Genomic DNA, 23,122 nt, shown 5'->3' with positions numbered 1-23,122 from the left:
ATAGATCTTTCTGAGCAAATGTTCAATTTAACTTAAATTTCCCATATGAGATTGGAAGATAGGATATTCCTAGTACAAAGCTCTCTCTCTTCTGGGAAGTTAAGAACAAATGATCCAAGGGAAACCTCAGTCCATTGTGTATTACGAGGCTGAAAGGTTAACTCTGAATGCACCAGCACTGTTGCGATCTGAGCTTCTCTTGCCCTTTTATAGTACTATAAATGTCTTCTTCAGACTGATCCCATCAAATTTAGTGATGCTGAGAAGTCTAAGACTAGGAGTAATATTGTAATACAGGGAATGAGAAATTCAAATATTATTTAGAAGTAATAAATTGTAACATTAAAATCCAAAGTGAATGATTAGGACTAAAAGTTTCCAGTACCATATCAATTATTTATGAGTTCAGTAGAATTTCTTTGGTTTCCTCTTAATCTGTTTTTAATATTAATCGGGAATATTTTTTTTTTTTCTGAGACAGAGTTTCTCTGTATAGCCCTGGCTACCCTGGAACTTGCTCCATAGACCATGCTGGCCTCAAATTCAGAGATCTGCCTGCCTCTGCTTCCTGAGTACAGGGATTAAAGGTGTGGGACACCACCACCTGGCTTAAATGGGAATATTTTATGTAGAATGTTAAAATTCCATATCCAAAGTTTTTTTTTTTTTAAGAAAGTTTGGTTTGAAAAGATTAATGATTTTTTTTTAATATAAATTCTGTTTGGTTAATATAAAGTTTAAAAACTGGTCAGCTTTTTTTGTGAGAGTTGTGGGGGTCGGGTTTTTTTTAGACAGAATCTTGGTCTATTGTCCAGTTTGGCCTGGAATTCGATATGTGAGTAACCTAGGCTGGCCTCAGACTTGCAGCAGTCCTTCTGCTTCTGCCTCCTGGGTGCTGAAATTATAGGCATGGGCCACCACATGTAGCAAATAAATGATGACATTTATCATCAGATGTTAGAAAGTCAAATGAGAAGCCAGTAAGGAAATAGAAAATCCTCTTTACTATTATTGTAACATTTCTCTACTATATGTCTCTGAAGGGTTTTTTCAGAGTTGGGCAGAGTGAATTTATTGCTGAGGATCTCTGGGATTACCGTGGTATTTTTTATACTATTTTATTTGCTGGCCCAGTTTCCAATGGGCTTTATAGAACTTGGTAAAAATTATGTCCGTTGAGGATGTTAGGAATCGTAAGGTTGATATGCTTTGAATTTTACAGAATGGATTGAAGAGGTAAGGCTAGAACAGGTGACCAACTGATCCATAAGCTAAATCCAGCTATTTAGTCTGTGAGCTAAGACTGGCTTTTACATTTTACATTTCAAATACTTAAAAAATATTTCTAATTAAAAGAATGGTATTTTAAAACAAAAACTCTATAAATTTCAAAAAGTTTTATTGGAACACACCCTCAGTTGTTTCCATAGGTCCGTGCCTGCTTGGGTGGAGAAGGGTTGGGGTGATTGTGACTGAGATATCATGTCCACAAAACCTAGCATGTTTCACTGTCTGGCCTTTCTCAGAACTATTTTGTTGACCCCCGGTGTTAAAGTAGAAAGCATTGTATGAGTAATAATACAGAAAAGAGCCCAGTGTGAGCCGAATCCAAGTTCATTTTGTACAGAAGCTGTAGTTTAAAGGGTTAGAGAGGAGTGTGAGCAGGGGTTCCATAGAGTCAGGGCATCGAAAAATTATGAAACAGCGGGGGAAATGTACAAAGTGCACGGTTGATTTATGTAAACCTAGCGTGGATTTGCTAGCTGGCGCTAAAAGCAGTTAAATGGCTGTCTTTTCACACGGCCCATAAATGGGCCCTGTCTTCAGTGTGCAAATGAACTAAGAGCCACGACTTTCCTCAGGCTTCTATTTGCACAGGATCATGCTAGTGATGCAGCCTAGGGCTATTAGAAAGTGTGTTAAAGGAAATGTTTTGTTCATATCTTAAGGGCTAAGATTGAAGCTTCATGGGGGAAAGGAGAACATTAGCTTGCTTAGGATTTGGTCAAAGAGAAGATCTTTTTCAGTAGGTGTATCAGTTAGGAGGCTGTTTCACTGTCCAAAAGGCTGGGTAATGGTTGGATGAGGGTTAGCTGTGTTCACAGCGACAGGTGAATGAGTATGGGAGGTACTTGAGGTCGGACTGAGAGGACCTGCTGTTGCATCGGTGCACTGCCTATGGCATAAACTGAAAACATTTCTGTTTTATTTGTTGAACAAAGACAACTAGGGGCTAAGGGTGGCAGATAAAGTGCCTGCTCTGGAAACATGAAGAGTTTGGATCTCCAGCCTTCATGTAAAGAGCAGAGTGTATGGATATAAGTCTGTAACGCTGGGCAGTCGAATCCATGGAGCTGGGTGGCAGTCAGTGTAGCCAGTCAGTGAACTCTGAGCTCAGGGAGAAAGCCTGTCCAGGAGGTGGGGGAGTAGAGAGCAGTAGAGGAAGACACCCAACCTGGACCCCTAGCCTCCACATTCCGTACACCCACACACAGGAACACACACATAAACCCACAGACACACAATCAAAAATGAAATTTAAGAACAACTATGCCATCACAAAAATAAGCAAATTATATTGCTTTTCCAAAAACAAGAGATATGACTTGCAAGCAACTTCATTATGAAAGAAAACGTCATCTGGCTTAGCAGGTGTTTTGCCTCACATCTGGGCTGTTAGCTAGCCTCCTGTCTAAGTTTCCTAATCTTTTCACACATGTGTTCATCCTCACAGTTAACAGCTGTTCTAGTCTTACAGCATATCAATTTAAATGACTTGCAGATATAAACTTTAGTAATAAAATGACACTTAAGAAGTAATGGCTGAAAATACTACAGAATTAATGAAGCACATTGACCTTAGATTTAGGAAGCCTATTGAGTTCCAAGAAAGTGAATTCAAATGAATGACCTTCACCTAGATATATCAGGATAACAAAGCGGAGTTTTATGAGTAGTGTTTTCTTATCCTTATGCTTAAAATCAAATGTGTCTGAAATAGTTTTAAGTATTTTTTTTAGCAATAGTGATGTCATTGGAGTGGATTATTTGGCCCTCTTGGCACAGCTCAAGACTAAGAACATCACTTCATCAGTGGAATTTAAATGTTAGTGCTATGGGGAAATTATTTCATGACTAGTTTTTTATTCTTGAGACCTAAGAAGATGTGTTATTAAGAAAACTATTATCCAGTTTCTTTTTTTAATGTAAGCAGGTATTAAAAATAGTAAGTCTGAATTTTTCACAAATAAAATCTGTTATCTTAGTTGCAATATTGTTTTCTTTATTTATTTAGTCTAATTGAATGTTTTCTGTCTGTGTACCATGCAATTATTTCTTTTTCCTTCCAGTTTCCACTCTGATTATTCTTTCCCTATTTCTTACTCACAGGCATCTAAGGAATAACTATGAAAAACCGTTTACTCATTTTTGTATTTAAAAAGTAAAATAAAACATGTGTCTCTTGCTTTCTTTCTCTAGTGAGCATTTCTCTTTGGATTTTTCTTTTTCTTTTTCCTGCACAGTCTCACTAGCAGGCAAATATACTGCGCCTTTAGTTACAGTAACTCCTGCTTTCCTCCCATGGGATGACTGTGCTGTGGTGGCCTTCAGTCAGGCAGAAGACAGGCAAGCAGTCATTCTAGTCCTAACGTGGCATTTTGTGAGCTGGGTGTTCCCTGTTTATTAACACTCCACCTCACCTTCCTTAACAGGATGGCATGTGCACATGTGTGCACACATGTTTGTGAGAGGGAGGGGGTAGGGACTTTTAGGTACCCTTACTATACAGTACGTATATCGTCTACCCCTGTCTCCATTTTAACCAATATGATGCATGAGTAGATGTGTGTGTCTGAGATCCAAAACTAATTCCTTCTAAGTTTCATTTTATTTTTCTATAATAGCTGTCAGCCTGTATTTTGGGGTATTCTTTATTAAATTGTTTTATATATCTTCTATAAGTTTTTCTCCTTATAACATCAGGTTAAGAATTTTAAACTAGAAATTTTTATTACATGCTACACATTTATTTTTTTTCTACTTGTATTTTATATTTACTGTATATATGTGTATTATTTTATCAAGATAGACTTTTTTCCAGGAAATGTTCACATTTTCTGTGCACATGTCCACATGCAAAGCAAAAATGAGTTTAGGTATTTTTAATCTTTTAATTCAGCAGGATAAAAATTTTCTTTATACTCATTCTTGTTTACTGTCTTAAATATTAAAGTATGTTTGTATATTGTTATTTAGGTGACTATTATATGGTTAAAAAGATTTTGGAGGAAAACAGTTCAGGTGACTTGAACATAAATTGCGTAGATGTGCTTGGGAGAAATGCTGTTACCATAACTATTGAAAACGAAAGCTTGGATATACTGCAGCTGCTTTTGGACTACGGTTGTCAGGTACAAGGCTAGATGATTTTATCCAGTAGCTTCTAAGAAATGTTAGCTATGCCTGCTTTCACCTCTCCCTCCAGCTTCCTTTCTGTTTCTTTCCTTTGTTTACTCTCCCTGCCTTTGCCTTTCACCTTCTGTTTGGTTTTGAGCCACTAAGAAGTTTACAAAACAAACCCAAATAAGCTATTAAAGAACGTAATATTTTAAATTCGTGTTTTTCTTCCTGTTTCCTTTCCCTACATCAGACGAAAGTAAACTATCATGAATTACTAAAGATGACATTATTTTTATTACTGATAGGATTACTATTTGTATTACATACCTAAAAATAGTGCAAGTGTTCTAGAAATGCCAGGGGAGAGGGTTTTCTGTGACCCGTGTTATTTATAGGCACAGGAACAAAATGTTCCTCACAAAACAACTTACAGTTCGATTTGGTTTCTCCTAAGTTTTATTATGTTTTCTCTTTGTTTGAAATGTAGTGTTTGCTTTCATCTAAAGATGAATGATTTGTTTTAAAACTGGAACTGATAGAACTTTCCATTTGTCTTCATGTCACCTAAGGTAGAAGAGCAGACATGTACGTCTGGAAGGTCTAAGTTAATAATAGCATCGTTTCCTTTGCCTTTTGGCTCACTCATGAGAAACATAGCATAAGAACTCTGGTCCTTCTGATGCAGCTGTCATGAGGCATAGCTTTTGGAGTGACATCAGGAAGCACAGCATTTTGGTTTTTTAGTATGGTAGGTGGTTTTAGGTACATCCCTATTATTTTATAAAGTGGTATTGTGAGTGATTTATATGTATATGTGTGTATATATAAGTACACACACCCACACCCCCCCCACACACACACACTTGGGGTAGAAAAGGGAATTGGGTACCCAGCCACTTTAGCTATATCTATAGTACATCAAGTAACTAAATGAGATGTGAGCTGCCATAGTAATTTCCTTGAAGTTTCTAGGGTAGGTTTAGTTGTAGAGCACTTCTCCTTCAAAGTCAACTTTTTCTCATTTTAGATTTCATTTTAGCAAACTTAATTTTTTAGTTTTCTGATCTGAAGAGAATCAAGAAAGGCCATAAAAGGGGCATTAGAGCTGCAGCTGAGCAAAATGAAGCATGGGAGTGCTCACATTGTTTACTTAGAGATTGTTAGCACCGTGTCTGTCTGGTGGCTAGGCTTTATGACAGTGATTTAGCATCAGTAAGGAAAAGTTAAATTATATTCACTACTTAACAGCTTAGATGAAAGTACATATGTGTATGTATACCTTTTAAAAGCAGAAAACTTCCATCAAAATTATTTAAAATTTAAAGTTAAACACTTAAAGGCATAAGCTTCAGTTACCTAGAAAATAAGATTATAAAGAAATTCAGTCCTTGATGATTTTGGGTAAGAATTGCTGTGGTATAATAACTGCATTTACATATATGGCTTTATATACATAATTCTGCAGTACACATGGTTCTTTCACACTCTGATTACATTTGAGCATCACAGTCAGATTGTCTAGATGCTATATTTTATACATCAGAAAACTGAGGCTCACAGACTTTAATGAATTGCCCAGAGTTGTAAAATTAGTAAAGGCAAAGATAATGTTTGAATTTAATCTTTTGGCTGCAAACCCTTATGCTCTTTCCAGTTCTCTGTATTCTCTCCAAGCTACCTGTGTCTCCTTCTGTCAGTCAACAAATGTCCAAGACCTTTAGCTGAGTGTGATGGTGGAAATGAGTGGAGAAAATATGACGTATTCACCAGTAGACAGTAAAATGAACTGAGAGAGCGAAAGCACATATGGACTACAAAGGAATTTAAATAGAAGGTTGTATTTGTTAAGTGCTGAGGGTAGCAATGCTTGATGCTTGTATATTGCTTTACAGTTACAAAATGCTTCTTGTTTTATCTTGGGTTATCTCAGTGCCTCTCACACAAACAACTTTGCCTGCACCAAGGGATATTTGGCAGTCTCTGGAGACATTTTGGTTTCACAGTTGATGGGCAGATTACTGTTGGTATCTAATGGGTAGATGCCATGATGTTATTAACACCCTACAATACACAGGAAAGGTACCACAACACCACTAAAACCATATGTGACCCAGAATGTCAATGGAGCTGCCTTTGAGAAGCTCTAGTTTATGCTTAAACTTTTTTGCAACTCAACATAAATATTTTAGCAATATATAAAAAAAATACCAAGACCATTATGGTTTGGAGCTATCAAGAAAACTAGGTTTCTGCCTAGCATGTGTGAGTTTCTGCCTTTGATACCTAGCGATGGAGAGGTGGAGGGGACTTTTTTCTTTACTGTATTGAAGATGGAGAAATGGTTAAATGGTGAAGAGCACTCGCTGCCCTTACAGAAGACCCCAGTTCTGTTCTTAGTACCTACATTAAATAATTCATAACTCCAGCTCCAGGAGGCACTGGTACCTTTGGCCTCTGCATTCACACGCGATTATTGATCACCATCCATGTAATTAAAAGTGTATCATTTGTTTGTTTGTTTTGAGACAGGTTTTCCCTATGTATCCTTGGCTGTCCTAGAACTTGCTCTATAGACCAGCTGGCCTTCAACTCAGAGATCCTCCTGCCTCTGCCTCCCAAGTGCTGGCAACAAAAGCATTCACCACTACCACTCAGCCTAAAAATATGTCTATTAAAATTTTTAAGAAGGATTTGACTGGAAGAGTGTCTGTTGAGCCCAGCCTTGAAGTATTAATTTTGGCTGGAGAGATGGCTTAGTGGTTAGGAGCACCCGTTGCTCTTGCAGAGGACCATGGTTCAATTCTGACATCCACATGGTGACTCACAGGCATCTGTATGCAACTCTAGGTCCAGGGGATCCAACACCCCTTTCTGGTCTTTGCAGCTACAAGACACACATCTGGCACACAGACAAAAGTGCAGACAAAACACTCATACACATAAAATAAAATTTAAAAATAAGAAAGAAATATTAACATTACTAACATTTATATTGTACTGCTTTGTGCCAGTGGACATGACTTCCTGATCTTGAGAAAGATTAAGTAATTTGTCCATATTTACTCTGTAAATGGTAAACTTGGGATCTGCACCTAGGTTCTGACTCTAGAGTCCATGTTCTTCCTGTTACCCAAGTCGACTCAAAAGCTTAGAAGTAGTTAAGGGACTGGGGATGCTGAGAAGAGCGTAAACAGATAAGTGAAATGTTTCTTGAGACAGTGACTTCACAGCCTTCAGAATACAATACTGGGCTTGTAATATAATGGAAAATGCCAGGAAAATACCTAAAATAAAACTAGTGAAAAGGCCTTGAATGGGAGGCTGAGAATTTGTGTTTTATGTAATAGACAGTGAGGTCTCATTCAATGCATTTTGATAGGAAGTATGGTATATGTCTTGTGGTATTTTAGATAGATGAATATGGTGATCCAGTTAGGTAAAACTAGGAAGGAAGGGAAGGCGCTAGCCCGTGTGAGCATTTTGTAGTAGTTCCGGTATGAATAGTAAGATCTGACCTGGAAGACTGGCTGTAAGGGCGGCGGCAGCTGTGAGAAGGGAAGAGCTGGGAGTATAGCTTCTGGTAGAACCCTGGTCTTGCATGTCTGAGACCCTGTGTGTGGAGGGTGAGGAGGGGGCACAGATACAAAAAAGCTGTCAAGAAGGGGAATTGAAGAGTCCTGGGGTTTTATCAATCTTAAATATGCATAACCAGGAGAGAGGAGAGAAAACTAGCAAGCTGGGAGGCGAGGTTAGCCTTGATATAGAGGGATCCAGTTTCCAGGTCTTAGCTGTACGTACTTATTTGAGAGTTGTCAGACAATGGCCACAGCACTCTAGGTATTGTAAGCAGGAAGATGGCCCTGTATATCTTCACAAGGGCAGCAATCACAGAACATAGAGCTAGCACAGATTCATTCTTCAGGATTTTTTACGTTTAATAAAGGACACTGGAAGGAAAGAGTTGCATTTTAAAAGATCAAATGAATTATTCACAATTTTGAGTCAGAATGGTGGTGTGAAAGTCAAAAGGGAAATTTTAATTTCTTGCTTAGAAATAAAGACACAAGAGAGGGAAAGTCATTGGATTTTGAAAGTATGGCACTGAAAGATTTAGGGAGCATGATGAACATTAATTTGAGAATTTTAACAGTGAAATAAATAAAACATTTAGTGAAAATAGAAAGATAAGATCAAGTTAAATTAGCAAAAAGAGAAGAATTTAAAGTTGTGGGATGTGGGACTAATATTCCTGTGTATGAAGGACCAAGTTCTTATAGAATATTCCAGAGCGTTAATATATACTATAAGTGGAAATTAGGTATAGAAAGGAAATATGCATATCTTCTCACACTGACTTGCTGGACAAGTTCTGAGGTGAGAAGGAAATGACTTCATTATACAGTAAGTGTATGTGCTGAATATGCTTTAGAGAGAATGGTCAGATTACTTAGAAATTGGGAGATAAAAATGAGTGAGGAAATTTTGTGTGCTTGCAGGTATTTAAGAATACTCTAAATTGGGTGTGGTGACACACACCTGTGATCCCAACACTTTGGGGGCTGAGGCAACAGGAACATGAGTTCAAGGCTAGTCTGGTTTTAAGACTATGTCTTAAATAAGTTAATTTTTTAAAAATTAAAATATTTTTCCTTCAAAACTGCCATTTATTTATCAAATAACATACCATTTATATAGAATGAGTCAATGGCCACTCTTTAATTACATGTTTTTTAATATAAATACTTTTCATAGCTGAAGCTTATCCTTTTAAGCATTGAATATTAACATACATCTTTATTTTTTACTGAGTAGTGTGTCTGAATATAATTTAACTTTACTATCCTTAGTTGGAATTCTTGAGAATGTAATCATTTTACTTCGCTTCTTGACGTCCAAAATTATTAATAATTTGTCCTTGCATTAAAGTCTGTAGATTGCTGTTCGGATAGTGATTTTGTTCTACTGGTATTTTATTCTTTCTGTGGTCAGCTTTTAGTTTTTTTCTTTTTTTCTCCATTTGTATTGGTTTTATTGTAGCTGTTTTTTTATTCAGTAAAGCTATGAGGAATACTTGGGAAAGCCATTGCCCTTCACTTAGGGACCTGTCTCTCCTGGGACATAATGCCCATGATGTTACTCTGTGACTTGGGTTGTTGTTGTTTTGAGTTGTCAATAAGTTCATGGCTAGACTTTAGATTATTAGAATTGCATGGTGTTTGAGAGCAGTGGCATTACAATAGCTAGCTTAATGGTTAAAATTAAAACTGTAGATAAATATCTAGTAATACTTGATGCTGGGTTCTTGTTTTTAAAAGCTTGTGTGCTTCAACTGACTGAGTATGCTAAAGCTGAAGGAAAACGTGAAGCTAAAAAAGAAAAAAAATGCTTGCACTTTTTAGGGCCATATCTAATGAACTCTAAAATAGTAAAGGGATTAAATGTCCCATCTAGCAAGGAAGCTTTTTACAGGAAAACATAGGTGATTCCTAAGAGTTTAATGAGAATCCCAGCCCTTTCTTTGGGTAGTCGGATATGATTTTCAACATCCCACTAAAGCCTGCCATTCTAGTCTTATTTGACATTCAGATAAGGAGAGTAAAAGCTTTATTCTATGCAGCTATAAAGAATGCTCTGGATCTGCTGTAGTTTCATTTCTGGGGGCAAGAATGTTGACATAGTAAAGGCTATGTCAGTTAAAAATGTACAGCCTGAAAATAATCACGGTGTTTTCTTTGATTAAATCATTATTCATTACTAAATTTTTCTTCTGCTAGTATGGTTTTCCTTAAAAAAAAAAAAAAAAAAACAAAAACCAAAAGCAAAGAAGCCAAAACTCGGTGTCATGGTTGCCAGTAGCACGCAGGCGTGGTTAGAGAGAAGTGCAGAGCCCCGAGTCCTGAGTCTGTAGGGTCAGGTCTGGTCAGTCCATCTCCGCAGTAGGTTGACTAGAACTGGAAACTCCTTCCTGACGCTGCCGACTGGTAACTGGATTCTCTGTGATTTCCATGTGACAAGCGCTGGTACCAACGTCAAGCTGTACCATTTCTGTCAGCCATGCATGTTTTGAAGAGGAGACCAGAGACAGAGAGAGGGCTTTTATATATTTTCCATTCTTCCCTCTTCTGAGAATTGCGCTGTTGATGTCACAGCCAACACATTCCTTTAATAGTTGCTGGTAATTTCTTTAATAAATTTAGAACCTTAAGGAATTTTTGGTCCATGGTTCAAGAGAAAACATCTTGAAGGTTTTTTGGGCTTTTTTTTTTTTTTTTTTTTTTTAAACTTTAAACATTGCATGAATCAGCACTGTTCTACATAGAATCCCTTCTGTGAAATAGTCATTATTTTACCAGGTTGTGCATTGAAACCAGGACAGAAATGTTTATGTTGTGGTACATAGAAGTACTACTGATTTTGGCAAGCAAATGTACTACATGGACAATATAAATTTTTTAAAATCCAATATTACTGTATATAATACAGTGTGAAGAATTTTAAAATAACCATGAATTAGTAAAAATAGTTTACATTTTTATCTTCCATTTTCATTTTAACTTTTATTTTTTTAAAGTCCGCAGATGCACTTTTGGTGGCAATCGACTCTGAAGTAGTGGGAGCTGTTGATATACTACTTAATCATCGACCAAAACGATCATCAAGACCAACTATAGTAGTCAGTACTCTTAAATATTTATTAATTTGGATTTTTAGCCAAAGTGGATCTCCTGCCCCATTGCCATCTTTTCTCCCCCCACCCCAATTTATTTTGTTTTTAAAAATACTTTTACTTTGTAAAATATTATTTTGAAGTAAGTAGAGACAATAATAATTCATTTTGCTTTCTGGAAACTTTTCACAATTAGTTAATATTTCCATATTTTGTCAGTGTGAACCAGTATTTTTGATTTGGGATATTCTTTGGGTGATGTTGAAAATACAGACTAGTTTCTAGATAGATGTAAGAAATGCAAGTGATGAAACCATAAAACTGGACGGCAATGTAGATGAATATTCATCTGGTTGGTGTGGAAGAACTGTTTCAGCTTAAAGCAGTGGGCAGGCTTTGCAGGGGCACACATTCTGGTTGTCACCGAAGTTGTATCTCAGTTTTAGACGCTGGGAAATGTCGAGCTACAGATGCCAGGGAACAGGCTTCACTAAGTATCTCAAATAATAACAGAGCCTGGCCTGGTGGCACACACCTTTAATGCCTTTAATGAGGCAGAGTCAGGAGGATCTCTGTGTGTTTGAGGCAAGACTAGTCTATAGATCAAGTTTCCAGGCCAGCTAGGACTACACAGTGAAACGCTGTCTAGATAGATAGATAGATAGATAGATAGATAGATAGATAGATAGATAGATAGATAGATAGATAGCAGTAGTACTAATAGAGAAAATGATGGAAAGCACCAAAATCTATTAGAAAAGAACATTTAGAAATTTTTAGAAAATAAAACATAAAATTTTAAACCTTAATTGCTAATCAAGTAAGATACTGAATTTTGCTTATTAATGACCAAATTAAGAAAAAAAAGTGGCCATGGTTGTATAATATTGCAGAACAGGGTGTTTTGGAAAATATTTTGGATATCTTATATATAGAAGAAAGATACTTGTATTCTTTAGCCTAGGGCTTTCTCCTCTAGAAATCTGAGAAGGAAATGAGCAAGTCATTGATTTATATTTTATGTGTAGCAGTTTGAAACAGTTTGACATACCCTAAATGTCCAATAAGTATCTCAGTGGTAGAGCACTCACCTAGCATGCCCTTAATTACAGTCCTAGTACAAGTGGGAAAAAGAAAAGGAAAAACATTCTAAAAGACAAGGCAGGAAATACCAATAATTGTGTATATAAACTTTGGAATAGAAGACAGTAATTAAAATGACTTTAAAATTTTTTGAGGCAGGCTTTAATGTATGTATCCCAGACTGCCTTGAATTCTGTGTATAACCAAGGATGACCTTGAACTCCTGAGCTTCCTATTCTGCCATTAAAGTGCTGGGATTATAGGTGTGAGCCACCACACCCAGCTAAAGATAATATTCTTAAATTAAGTTTTAGGAATGAAAAATATTAAGTGAGATAAAATGAGGATACTAAACTACACAAATAATTAACTGAAGATTAAAAGGATACATAGAAAAGGGGCTGGAGAGATGGCTCGGTGGTCAGAGCACTGGCTGTTATTGCAGAGGACCTGGATTCCATTCCCAGCACCTACATGGTAGCTCACAACCATCTAATTCTAGGGACTCCAATTCTAGGGACTCCATCACTTTCATCTGGCCTCTGGGTACTGCATGGATATTGTATCCAGACATACATGTGGGTGAAATACTCATGCACATAAATATTTTTAAAATCCTTAAAATACACACAGAAAAGAGATATATAAATATAGCCAAATGTTACTTTATAGTAGTCATTTCTTATTGATTGACCTAATTAAGGATTTTAAAAAATATTTTTATTGGTTTTCTCAGTAGGAAGATAGTTTTTGATAATGTTAGTTTAAAATGAGATATTTTTGTACATTGAATTTAAAAAGTTTTAACATTTATTGTTGATATAGTAAAACAATCAGTTAATCAACTTAAATAACTACTGGGATTATCAGCTGCTTGTAATCAGAATAAAAATATTTTTAAAGAACTAAACTCATTTTACTTTCATTTAGACCACTAAAAAAAAAAAAACCCTATGATTTTGGGGGGGTGGTTGATGTTATTATAAATAGTGTAAGGTGTTTGTCTATCATGCAACCTTTAGCAATACACATTAGACACACACATACACAATTTAAAAACTAACAACAAAAGTGTGACTCTCCTAGAATACCATTTAGTTCAGATGTTAGGAAGAAACCAGTAAGAATGGAGTAAAAGGGCTGAGAAGAGGTCCTTTCCCTGAAGGACAGAGGTCATGGAATCAATTCAACTTCCACCGTTTCCCTGCGGTTACTCCTCTGTGTTTATACTTCCTGTGGCACCTCCCAGCCTTTGCACACATTTGCTCTCTCTGGAGCCCGGTGCAGTGCTGTGTGCCGGCTGAGAGCACTGGCGGGAACTTCATCACCACTGCCATCAGCAGTTGAGAACCTTGTCTGTTCCCGGCTAGCCGGTGTCTCTGACAAGGAAGGTTATTTATTCAGGCTTTATCTGAATACTTACAACAGCTGTAAAATCACCTTTTAACAGCTGTGTTGTTTCCAGACAGACACAAGTATTTTTATATATTTTTCTTTTACTATTTCAGTGAATTCATTCTATGGCCTTGGCTTGTTGAATTGTCTTTTCACTATTAGCTTTAAAATACTGGCTATTGATTTGAAAATATGTAGGTCATACCATCAGCAGTAAAATTATAAACTTTAATCTTACATGTCTTGAGAGTGCTTTTCCAGCCATGAATGCTTCACAGGAAACACAGGGCCACTTTTCAGTTAGGACTCGAAGCCTGGGAGTAAATATAATACAAGGAGAGAAAAGGACCAATCTTAGGCTTTTATGTAACTGTTACATAAATTCATGAATATGAAATCTCTAATAATTGAAAAGTACATGAACCAACTTCATAAAAGAACAAAAGCATATTGGAAGATATCAAAAGTTACCAGTATTTAAAAGAAAGTAAATTAAAATTTCATTGTTTTTCACTCATGTTAAGAGTGACAATGCCCTTTGCTGTGAGTAAAACATGGATACATCCCTATATTATCAAGAATATAAACCATTGAAAAGACTTTGACATTATGTATCAAGAACTTCAAATTTTTCCTGGCCTTTTGACCTATACTTCTACTTCTAGGGGAGGATCTATGCTAAGAGGTAGACCTAAATTTCTAAGAAGCTTTTTTCATGGCAGTTTGCTATAATGAGTATCTTGAACACAGATTCTGTAAAGTTCCTTAAATTGCATGCAAAATTCTGTGCATGATTTTGTCCCTTGAAGATCCTGGGCTCTAGAGTTATGAGATTTTTTTTTTTTTAATCTTTGAAGTATTAAGAACTATTGCTTTTATCAGTAACTGTTGTTTTTATCACTGGTGATTAGCACACTAGGATTTATACAAAAATGTGTCCTTCAAAGGGGTGAAGTAAAGAAGGACTAGAAGGAAATACTGTATTGTAAAATGTTATTGAGTAGAAGGAATATGGGTATTTTTATTCTTCTTTCTGCTTTTCTGTATTTTTCAGATATTTTATAATGAGTGTACACTACTTTTACAATGTTAATAAAAGTTACCAAAATGTGAACTTGATGAGCTTACCCTGGAATCAAACAGCTCTCAGGGAAACCTCTGCAAAAAAGTGAGAAGCATTGGAAAGAATATGCAATAGTCATAAAATAGCCAACCTTTTTATTTAACCCTGATTCTTAAATTACTAATGTTTTTTTTTTGTTTGTTTCTTTTTCTCATTTCATACCATTGTAGGCCTAAGAGTCCTTGTAGTGGGAGGAGCTTAGGGTCCTGAGTAATACAACCTGGATGTGATTGGCACCTGTGCTGATTGTGGTTCAGGCACATTAACTTCTCTGAGCCTCAGTTTCTTCATGAGTAATTACACTCAGCCTCATAGTTCACTGTGGGGGTTAAATGGGATGGTAAATGACTAACAGTTCCAGTTCTCATTAAATATTAACTGTGATTGTAGTGATATTGTGCATTTGTGACGAGTTGCAAAGTAGGCAGGGATTGGACTGTATAAAGTAGCAGCTTTATTGCTATCTATAGGACAAGGCTGGCCACACAGGTAGAAATTTTAGTTTTTCTCATGCATTTATACTATGGCTGTTTTTAACATTTCTATTTTTTCATTTTATTCTTTCCTAAAATTCTTGTTCTTTCTCCTTATGCATGTTTCTCTTAATATAAAAAAAAAATACTTTTTCTTAAGGTATTTCTCTAGATACCCTTGCTTCTGTATTAGGAAAATAGAAATGTCTATTGAAGATTCTGTTATATTATATAGCATTTGTTAATTAGAATTAAAACTTTAAAGTTTCAAAAATGAAGTAAAATGTATTATTCTTAAAATAATTTTAAAGTTTCTTATATGATATTACTATTATTCCATCCTTTAGATAAGTGTATTTTTGAAGTCACAAATAATAACCTTTGGACATTTGTATGACTATTTTTCAGAAACTTATGGAACGAATTCAGAATCCCGAATATTCAACAACGATGGATGTTGCGCCTGTCATTTTAGCGGCTCATCGTAACAACTATGAGATTCTGACAATGCTTTTAAAGCAGGACGTGTCTTTGCCCAAGCCCCATGCAGTTGGCTGTGAATGCACGCTGTGTTCTGCAAAGAACAAAAAGGATAGCCTCAGACATTCCAGGTTAGAAAATTAGGATTTTGATAAATAAAAGAGTGATATGCCAAGGTACATGTCAATGGTGCTTACTTTAAAAAAACAAAAAACAAAAAAGTTCTTTTGGTGCAACTTCTGAGAAGTGTGCTTAGGTGCTTTAGGAAAGCCAGATTTCTAGCTCCTTTGCTCATGAGGTGAATTCTGAAGTTTTCAGAAATGTTTACCAAATGCCAAATAGGAAAATCCTTCAAGTTATAAATGAAGTTTATTTCATACTCTTTCTGCTAAGGCTTTTTAGAGGCATGTTATTAGTTCAAGAGTAGTTCCAGGTAGCAGGAGTAGAAGGGCACCACTTGCTACCTTATAAAGAAAACAAAACTACTACTATACCATCATCATCTATTAAAGACTATTGAGGTCCAGCCCCTCTATACTCTTTTCCCAGAGTTCCAGAAGAGAAGCCACCAGAGGCGAATTAATTAATCTGAGAGATTCTCGAATAATCTATGTATACAAAACTCTTTAGTCCATTCACTTCATTCTTCTGAGTCAGTTCTCTCTCTCTACACAGCTTCTATTCTGCTCTCATACTTAGCTCCTTTCTTGCCTTATTTCTCTCTACACTTTTCTGCTGTTCTCTTAAAGTTCTATCTTAATTCCCCATCTAGTTCTTTCTCATCTCGTTCTTTCCCATCTAGTTCTTCCTCAACTTCCATCTCATTCTTCTAGTTCCCCAATCTAGTCCTCCTCAAGTCTATGAGGTTTATAGTTATATACCCATGCAATAGCAATGCTCTGGCTAAGGCAAGGTCACCAGGCTTGAATTCCCTCAGGGTCAAAAGGAGGGGTGATAAGATCCACACTAAGAGCAGTAATTTTCAGCTATCATAGTGACCCAAAAGGGAAGTGGCTAATTGGGAATGAATCAAGTAAAGGCTAAATTTGGTTAATAGATCTGAAAAGGGGGAATATATGTGCTCAAACTAAATCCTTAGAAGTGGTTAGGAAAAGTGGTAGGATTTTATAAGTCACTGAGTGAAATAAAACTGCCCTTTATTCCTTTGGAGCTGTATCTCTCTCAGCTTAGCTCGGTTGCCCATTTTCTGGCAGGGTGGAGGAAGTATAGCTAGGTAACTAAGCAACCTGCATCGCAGCTTGATGTACCTGGTGTGTAAAAGCCCTTTAGTCCTGAGTAATTGTTAAAGGGAGATCTAAGCTACAGATAGCACTTGGAAGAAAGGAAGGTTAAGCTTAATTAGCACATCTGCCTGGCCTTCTCTAACAGATAGTCTGGATGCTACCTATCTGCATTCTGTTCTTAGAAAGTCTGGGAAGTATCTCAGATAAGATACTTTTGTCTGGAGGTGGACCTGGCTGGATGTTGCTAATGATGATAATTACAGAAAGGCTTGAAGTTAGGGGTCTGGCTGTGTGACTGTTGTTAGCACAGTTGGGAAATGTTATCTAAATACTTTAATGGGAAATGTTATCTAAATACTTTAATTGTATAGGGGAAATTGTGCCCAATGAATGACCAAACACACTGTTCTAGGAATTGAAAAGCTACAATAGCACACAAGAAAGTCATAGCAGGAAATGGCTAATATTCCAAAGCCAATATCACCAAGACTCCTTAAGCCTTGGCTTTATCCTCTGGAAGGGCCCTTGGCTTCTTCCAGGTATAGTTTTGTCATTGTCAGCTGATTTCTTACTTCATATTTCTGTGACCTCCATCAATAATCACCACCACCATCATGATCATCATCATGTTAACTTTTTGAGACAGAGTCTTGCTGTATAAGCACTAGCTAGTGGAACTCACATTTAAAGCTGACCTTCAAGTTATAATCCTCTTGCCTCTCTGCTTCTTGAGTACTTGGATTGTAGGTGTGCACCACTATTCCTAGTAGAAGGCAACTTTAAAACATTCATTTAAATATTTTTAGTTTATATGTATGAGTGTTTTGCATGCATGTCTATCTGTATACCACATGTTTGCAGTGAAGACCAGATCTTCTGGAACTGGAGTTACAGACATTTGTATAGGGAGCAGAGGAAGCCCTGAGTGAGTGGAGTCCTGAGTGAATGTGTATTGTTGACATGAACCTAGCCATGTTGAAGACTTCAATAGCTCAGCCCCTCCAGGGTAGTAAAGCCTTACCCAGGTGAGACTCAAGAGGAGTGGCAAATATATCATCAGGTGCCCAGGTATGAGTGTTTATGAAAGATTTATAGCAGTTTATGAGCGTGCAAAGACTAGATATTTGTAGCCTGAGACAACTACCTACAGAGATCTCCTACTGAGAATAGGTAAACCCTCCTTCTGTGCTATATATATTAAATATGCTGAGAGGTTCCAGAGGTAGCAAACCCCTACCTGATCCCAGCTTTACTGTATATGTGTGTGTGTGTGTGTGTGTCTGTGTCTGTGTGTGTGTCTGTGTGTGTGTCTGTGTCTGTGTATGTCTGTGTGTGTGTGTGTACTTTGTCCTTTCTTCATTCCCTTCCCACACTTAGTCAGGTTCCAGGACCTAAGCGTCACAGGTCATGTTATACTTGTTTACCATCATGTGGATGCTAGGAACTGAACCCAGGTCTCTGCAGAGCAATGAGTACTCTTAACCACTGAACCATCTTTCCAACCCACAAAACTTAATTTCTCACTAAATATTTGAATTCTTCATGCCTCTTATTTTTCCTCTTAGACCATATTTATCTTTACTTCTTTACTATTTGTCATCTTTTCCCATCTCCCCATTTGAAATGTTAAGATCAAGAAAGTACTTGCTTCCTATAGTTTGAACAAGATTACCCCTTAGGCAATTTTATTACAAGTATGGTTGTCAGCTGGTTGAGAAGTCAGCTTTTCAGAATAAGCCTTTTGTGTGCTTTACATATGGTTTTGATTCACATTGTGGTAGTGTTGAGATATGGCCCGTCTTAGACATGGTAGCACACATCTATAACTTCATTACCTAGAATGCTGAAGCAGGAGGATCATGAATTTGAGGCCAGCAGAGGGTATTTAGAAAAGTGAAATTACTTGGTCTCAGGTATTATTATACATTGTATCCAAAGATGTTTGCATTGTATTGAAACAATGTTATTTCCAAAGAAGAAATAACAACCTCTTTGGTCATTGATTTCCTTGTCTGTAAAATAGAGCTGTTAAGTACTTTAGAAATATTTAGGTAATAAATACTAATTGAAAAAAAACTGTGATGTTTAGTTTTTACTGAATGTAGGGAACTTTCATACTTGCAAAGTAGAAAAGCATAAAAATAGTTGTAAGTTGAACCTTACAAGCTGAGGAGCATCACTGTAGTGTTTCCTGCTCTTGATGGTTTCAGGCATCAGTGTGGTTACTATATGGCTTGTCAGCTCATTCTCTTGACCCGTGAATTATTTGTAAATGTGTTCTGCTTTATATTGATTTATACAAAGGATTCCCAGATTTCTTCCTACTGGTAACTTCTCCTTTAATTCTGAGGAATTAGATAGTATAATTCATTTCTAATAAAGTATAAAGTAACAATCTAAGTTTTACTCTTTTAAAACATAAAATTCTGATCTTAGGGTACATGGTGGTTTGAAATAAAATGGCCCCCAAAGAGAGTGGCACCATGAGGAGGTGTGGCTTTGTTGGAGTAGGTGTGATCTCGTTGGAGGAAATGTGTCACTGTGGAGGTGGATTTTGAGTTCTCATATACTCAAGATATCAACCAGTATCTGAGACTACTTCCTCTTGCCTGCAAGTCAAGATTTAGGATTCTTAGCTACTTCTCCAGCACCATGTCTGCCTGCACACCACCATGTCCTGCCATGATGATAATGGACTAAACCTCTGAAAATATAAGCCACCCCATTAAATGCTTTCTTTGATAAGAGTTGCCATGGTCATGGTGTCTCTTCACAGCATTAGAGACCCTAACTAAGACAGAAGTTGGTACCAGGGACCGGAGTATTGTGATAGGCCTGACCATGTTTTTTTGTTTGTTTTTTTGAGGAATTGGTACTTTGGTACTTTGGGTTAGGAAAGCAGTGGAATGCTTTAAGCACTACTTAATGGGCCATACTAGTGGAAACATGGAAGACAGTGGTTTGAACTGTGGGGGCTGTGTAGCTGAAAGGTTTCTCAGATCCTACCCATGGTTCTGCAGCCACTAGGACCCAAGTAAACACACAGAGGCTTATGTTATTTACAAACTGTATGTCCTATGGCTTTAGCTGCTTGCCAGCTAGCTCTTTCATCTTAAATCAACTCATTTCTATAAATCTACATGTTGCCACATGGCCGTGGTGTTACTCATCTGCTGACATCTTGCTGCTCCTTGGGCAATGGCTGGCATCTCTCTCTCCTCTCCTTTCTCCTCTCCATATATCTGCTTGGATTTCCTGCCTGCCTCTAAGCTGCCTTGCCATAGGCCAAAGCAGCTTATTTATTAACCAATGGGAACAACATATATTCACAGCATACAGAAAGATATCCCCCAGCAGGGCTGGCTCAGGCAGTTTCAGAAGAGAAGAATTTTAGTATGTTGCCTAGAGATCTTTCTTATGACATTTTGGTCAAGAAAGTGACTGCTTTTTACCCTTGTCCAAAAACTCTGCCTGAGGCTAAAGTGAAGAGATTTGGATTAATTTCTTTGGTAGAGGAAACCTCAAAACAGTCTTGTCTTAGTTAGGGTCTCTATTGCTATGAAGAGACACTATGACCATGGCAACTCTTATAAAGGAAAACATTTATTGGGGTGGCTCTCTTACAGTTTCAGGGGTTCTGTTCATTACCATCATGGCAGGGAGCATGGTGTCATGCAGGCAGATGTGGTGCTGGCTACATCCTGATGAGAAGGCAATAGGAAGTGGACTGAGGCACTAGGCATGACTTGGGCATATCTAAGACCTCAAAACCCACCCCTACAGTGACATACTTGTAGTGTGAATTCTAATTGGTCTGAATAATAAAAACCCAGAGTCAGATATCAGGGTGAAAGCTAAAAAGATCAGAGAAGCAGAGCAGCCAGCCTCTAGAGAGACTTCTTACCTCTAGGAATCCTCAGACTGAGAAGGGGATGAGCTCTTGTTTCCACCCCACCTCATCACTTCCTCTTTTTGCCGTGCCATATCACTTCCTATTTCCTTCTCCAAAATTCTGGGATTAGAAGCCTGCCCCTTCCCAAGTATTGGGATCAAAGGCATGAGATTCCAAGATCTGGAATTAAAGGTGTGTGCCACCACTGCTTGGCCTCTATTGGTTAGCTCTGCACTCTGATCTCCAGGCAAGCTTTATTTGTTAGAGCACAAACAAAATATCACCACACATACTTCCTCCAACAAGATCACACCTACTCCATCCAGCAAAGCCACAACTCCTATGCCACTCCCTCTGAGCTTTTGGGGGCCAGTTACGTTTAAACTACCTCATTCCACTTACTGGCCCCCATAAACATGTAACAGTATCATAATGCAAAATGCATTTAGTCCAACTTCAAAAGTCCTCATAGTCTATCACAGTCTCAACAATGTTTAAAAGTCTAAAGTTCGAAGTCTCTTCGGAGAGTCATACAATCTCTTAACAGTGATCCCCATTCCAAAACACAGGGAAGGAACATAGTGAGGAGATACTGGACCAAAGCAAGACTGAAAATCAGCTGGGCAAACTCCAGACTCTGCATCTCCATGTCTGATGTCAAAGTACTCTTCAGATCTCCAGCTCGATTCAGCTTTGTTGACTGCAACACACTTCGTTCTCTTAGGATGGTTCTGCTCACTGTTAGCAGCTCTCCTCGAGAGATATCTCAAGGCTCTAGCATCTCCAACATCTTGGGTTCTCCAAGGCAATCCAGGCTTCAACTTCACAGCTTCATGCATGGCCTCTCTGGGCCTCCATTCAGGGACAACCCTGACACATGCCTGGCCTCAGCGGCTTTTCTTAGGTGTGAAGGCAAATTTCATAACCAATTTTTTCTATCCTTAACTCTAAAGCCAGAACCATGTGGATGCTAAGTTCTACTGCTTGCTAGAACTGGACCATGATCCCCTCATTCAATTCTGTCTTCACCAGCTTCCTGTTTTTGATAATTTCCTTCACTGCCTAAGCTTGGCTGTTCTGGAATTTGCTCTATAGAACCAGACTGGCCTCAAACTCAGAGATCTGCCAGCCTCTGCCTTCCAAGTGCTGGGACTAAAGTCATGCATTACTACACCTTGCTCTAAGCTTTTCTTTAATTCCTTTTCACAAGTTGAGAATTTATCTGGGTATCATCTTGCCCTGAGGTTACCAATCCCTTTATTCCATTTCTTAATCTGAGGCAGACAGAGCACTCATACAGAAAATAGCTAAATAAATCTTAGAAAGAAAAAGAGAAAGCAAAAGAAAAGTTTAGAGCCAAGTGTGGTGGTACATGCCTTTAATACCAGCTCTCTGGGAGCAGAGGCTGGAGGATCTCTTTAGTTTGAGGCCAGCCTGGTCTATAGAGCAAGTTCCAGAACAGCCAAACTTAGGTAGTTAAGGAAACTATAGAAAACAGAAAGCAGGTGAAGATGTAATTGAACAAGGGGGCCATAATCCAGCCCCAGTAAACAACAAACCTTGGCAGCTTCAGCCACGCGTGGTTCTGGCTTTAGAGTTAAGGATAGAAGAAATAGGTTATATAACCTTCCTCTGCAACTAAGGAAAGCCAGAGGCCAGGCATGTGTCAGTGGTGTCCCTGAATGGAGGCCTAGAGAGGTGATTGCATGAACTTTGTGAAGGTGAAGCCTAGATTGCCTTCGAGACTCCAAGATATTGGAGATGCCAGAGTGGGATACAAGCTGAGAAAAGTTGCTAACAGGGAGTGGAACCAGCCCAAGAGAGAGAAGTGTGTTGCAGTCAACAAAGCTGAATGGAGTTGGAGATTGGAAGAGTGTTTTGATATCAGACGTGGAGATGCAGAGTTTGGAGTTTGCCCAGTTGGTTTCAGTCTTGCTTTGATCCAGATTTTCTCTCTGTGCTCTCTTCTTTATGTTTGCAATGGTAATATATATCCTGTGCCATTATATGTTGGAAGTATGTGATCTGCTTTTTGATTTTGATTTTACAAGGGACTGCAGTTAAGAAATTGCATGAATCTCAGAAGAGGCTTTGAACTTTAGACTTTTAAATAAGTATGAGACTGTTAGAGACTATAGGGACTTTTGAAGTTGGACTGAATGCATTTTTGCATTATGATATGGCTTCAAGCCTTTGGGGGCCAAGGAGTGGAATGTGGTGGTTTGAAAGAAAATGGCCCCAAAAGGAGTGGCACTATTAGGAGGTGTGGCCTTGTTGGAATAGGTGTGATCTTGTTAGAGGAAGTGTGTCAGTGTGGAGTTGGGCTTTGAGGTCTCATATATGCTCAAGATACCAACCAATGTC

General features: G+C 37.8%; 1 protein-coding gene across 5 annotated transcripts in view; it reads left to right on the top strand.

Annotated features, from left to right (window-relative positions):
* Positions 1-23,122, top strand: part of Trpc1 (transient receptor potential cation channel subfamily C member 1) — a 57,642-nt gene that overhangs the window by 4,556 nt on the left and 29,964 nt on the right. Inside the window, exons 2-4 of one of the 5 annotated variants that reach the window (XM_028866003.2) lie at positions 4,258-4,412; positions 10,973-11,074; positions 15,551-15,753. In XM_028866003.2, coding sequence (XP_028721836.1) covers positions 4,258-4,412; positions 10,973-11,074; positions 15,551-15,753 — 460 coding nt within the window. Of the gene's footprint in view, positions 1-4,257; positions 4,413-10,972; positions 11,075-14,600; positions 14,715-15,550; positions 15,754-23,122 lie in introns of those variants that run through there. The other 4 variants (XM_028866007.1, XM_028866004.2, XM_028866005.1 and 1 more) reach the window with 4 other exon arrangements.

Source organism: Peromyscus leucopus, chromosome 7 (genome assembly GCF_004664715.2).
Source record: "Peromyscus leucopus breed LL Stock chromosome 7, UCI_PerLeu_2.1, whole genome shotgun sequence".
NCBI classification, from domain to species: Eukaryota; Metazoa; Chordata; class Mammalia; order Rodentia; family Cricetidae; genus Peromyscus; species Peromyscus leucopus.
The sequence above is the reverse complement of the archived record's forward strand: the minus strand, read 5'-3'. Positions and strand labels throughout refer to the sequence as shown.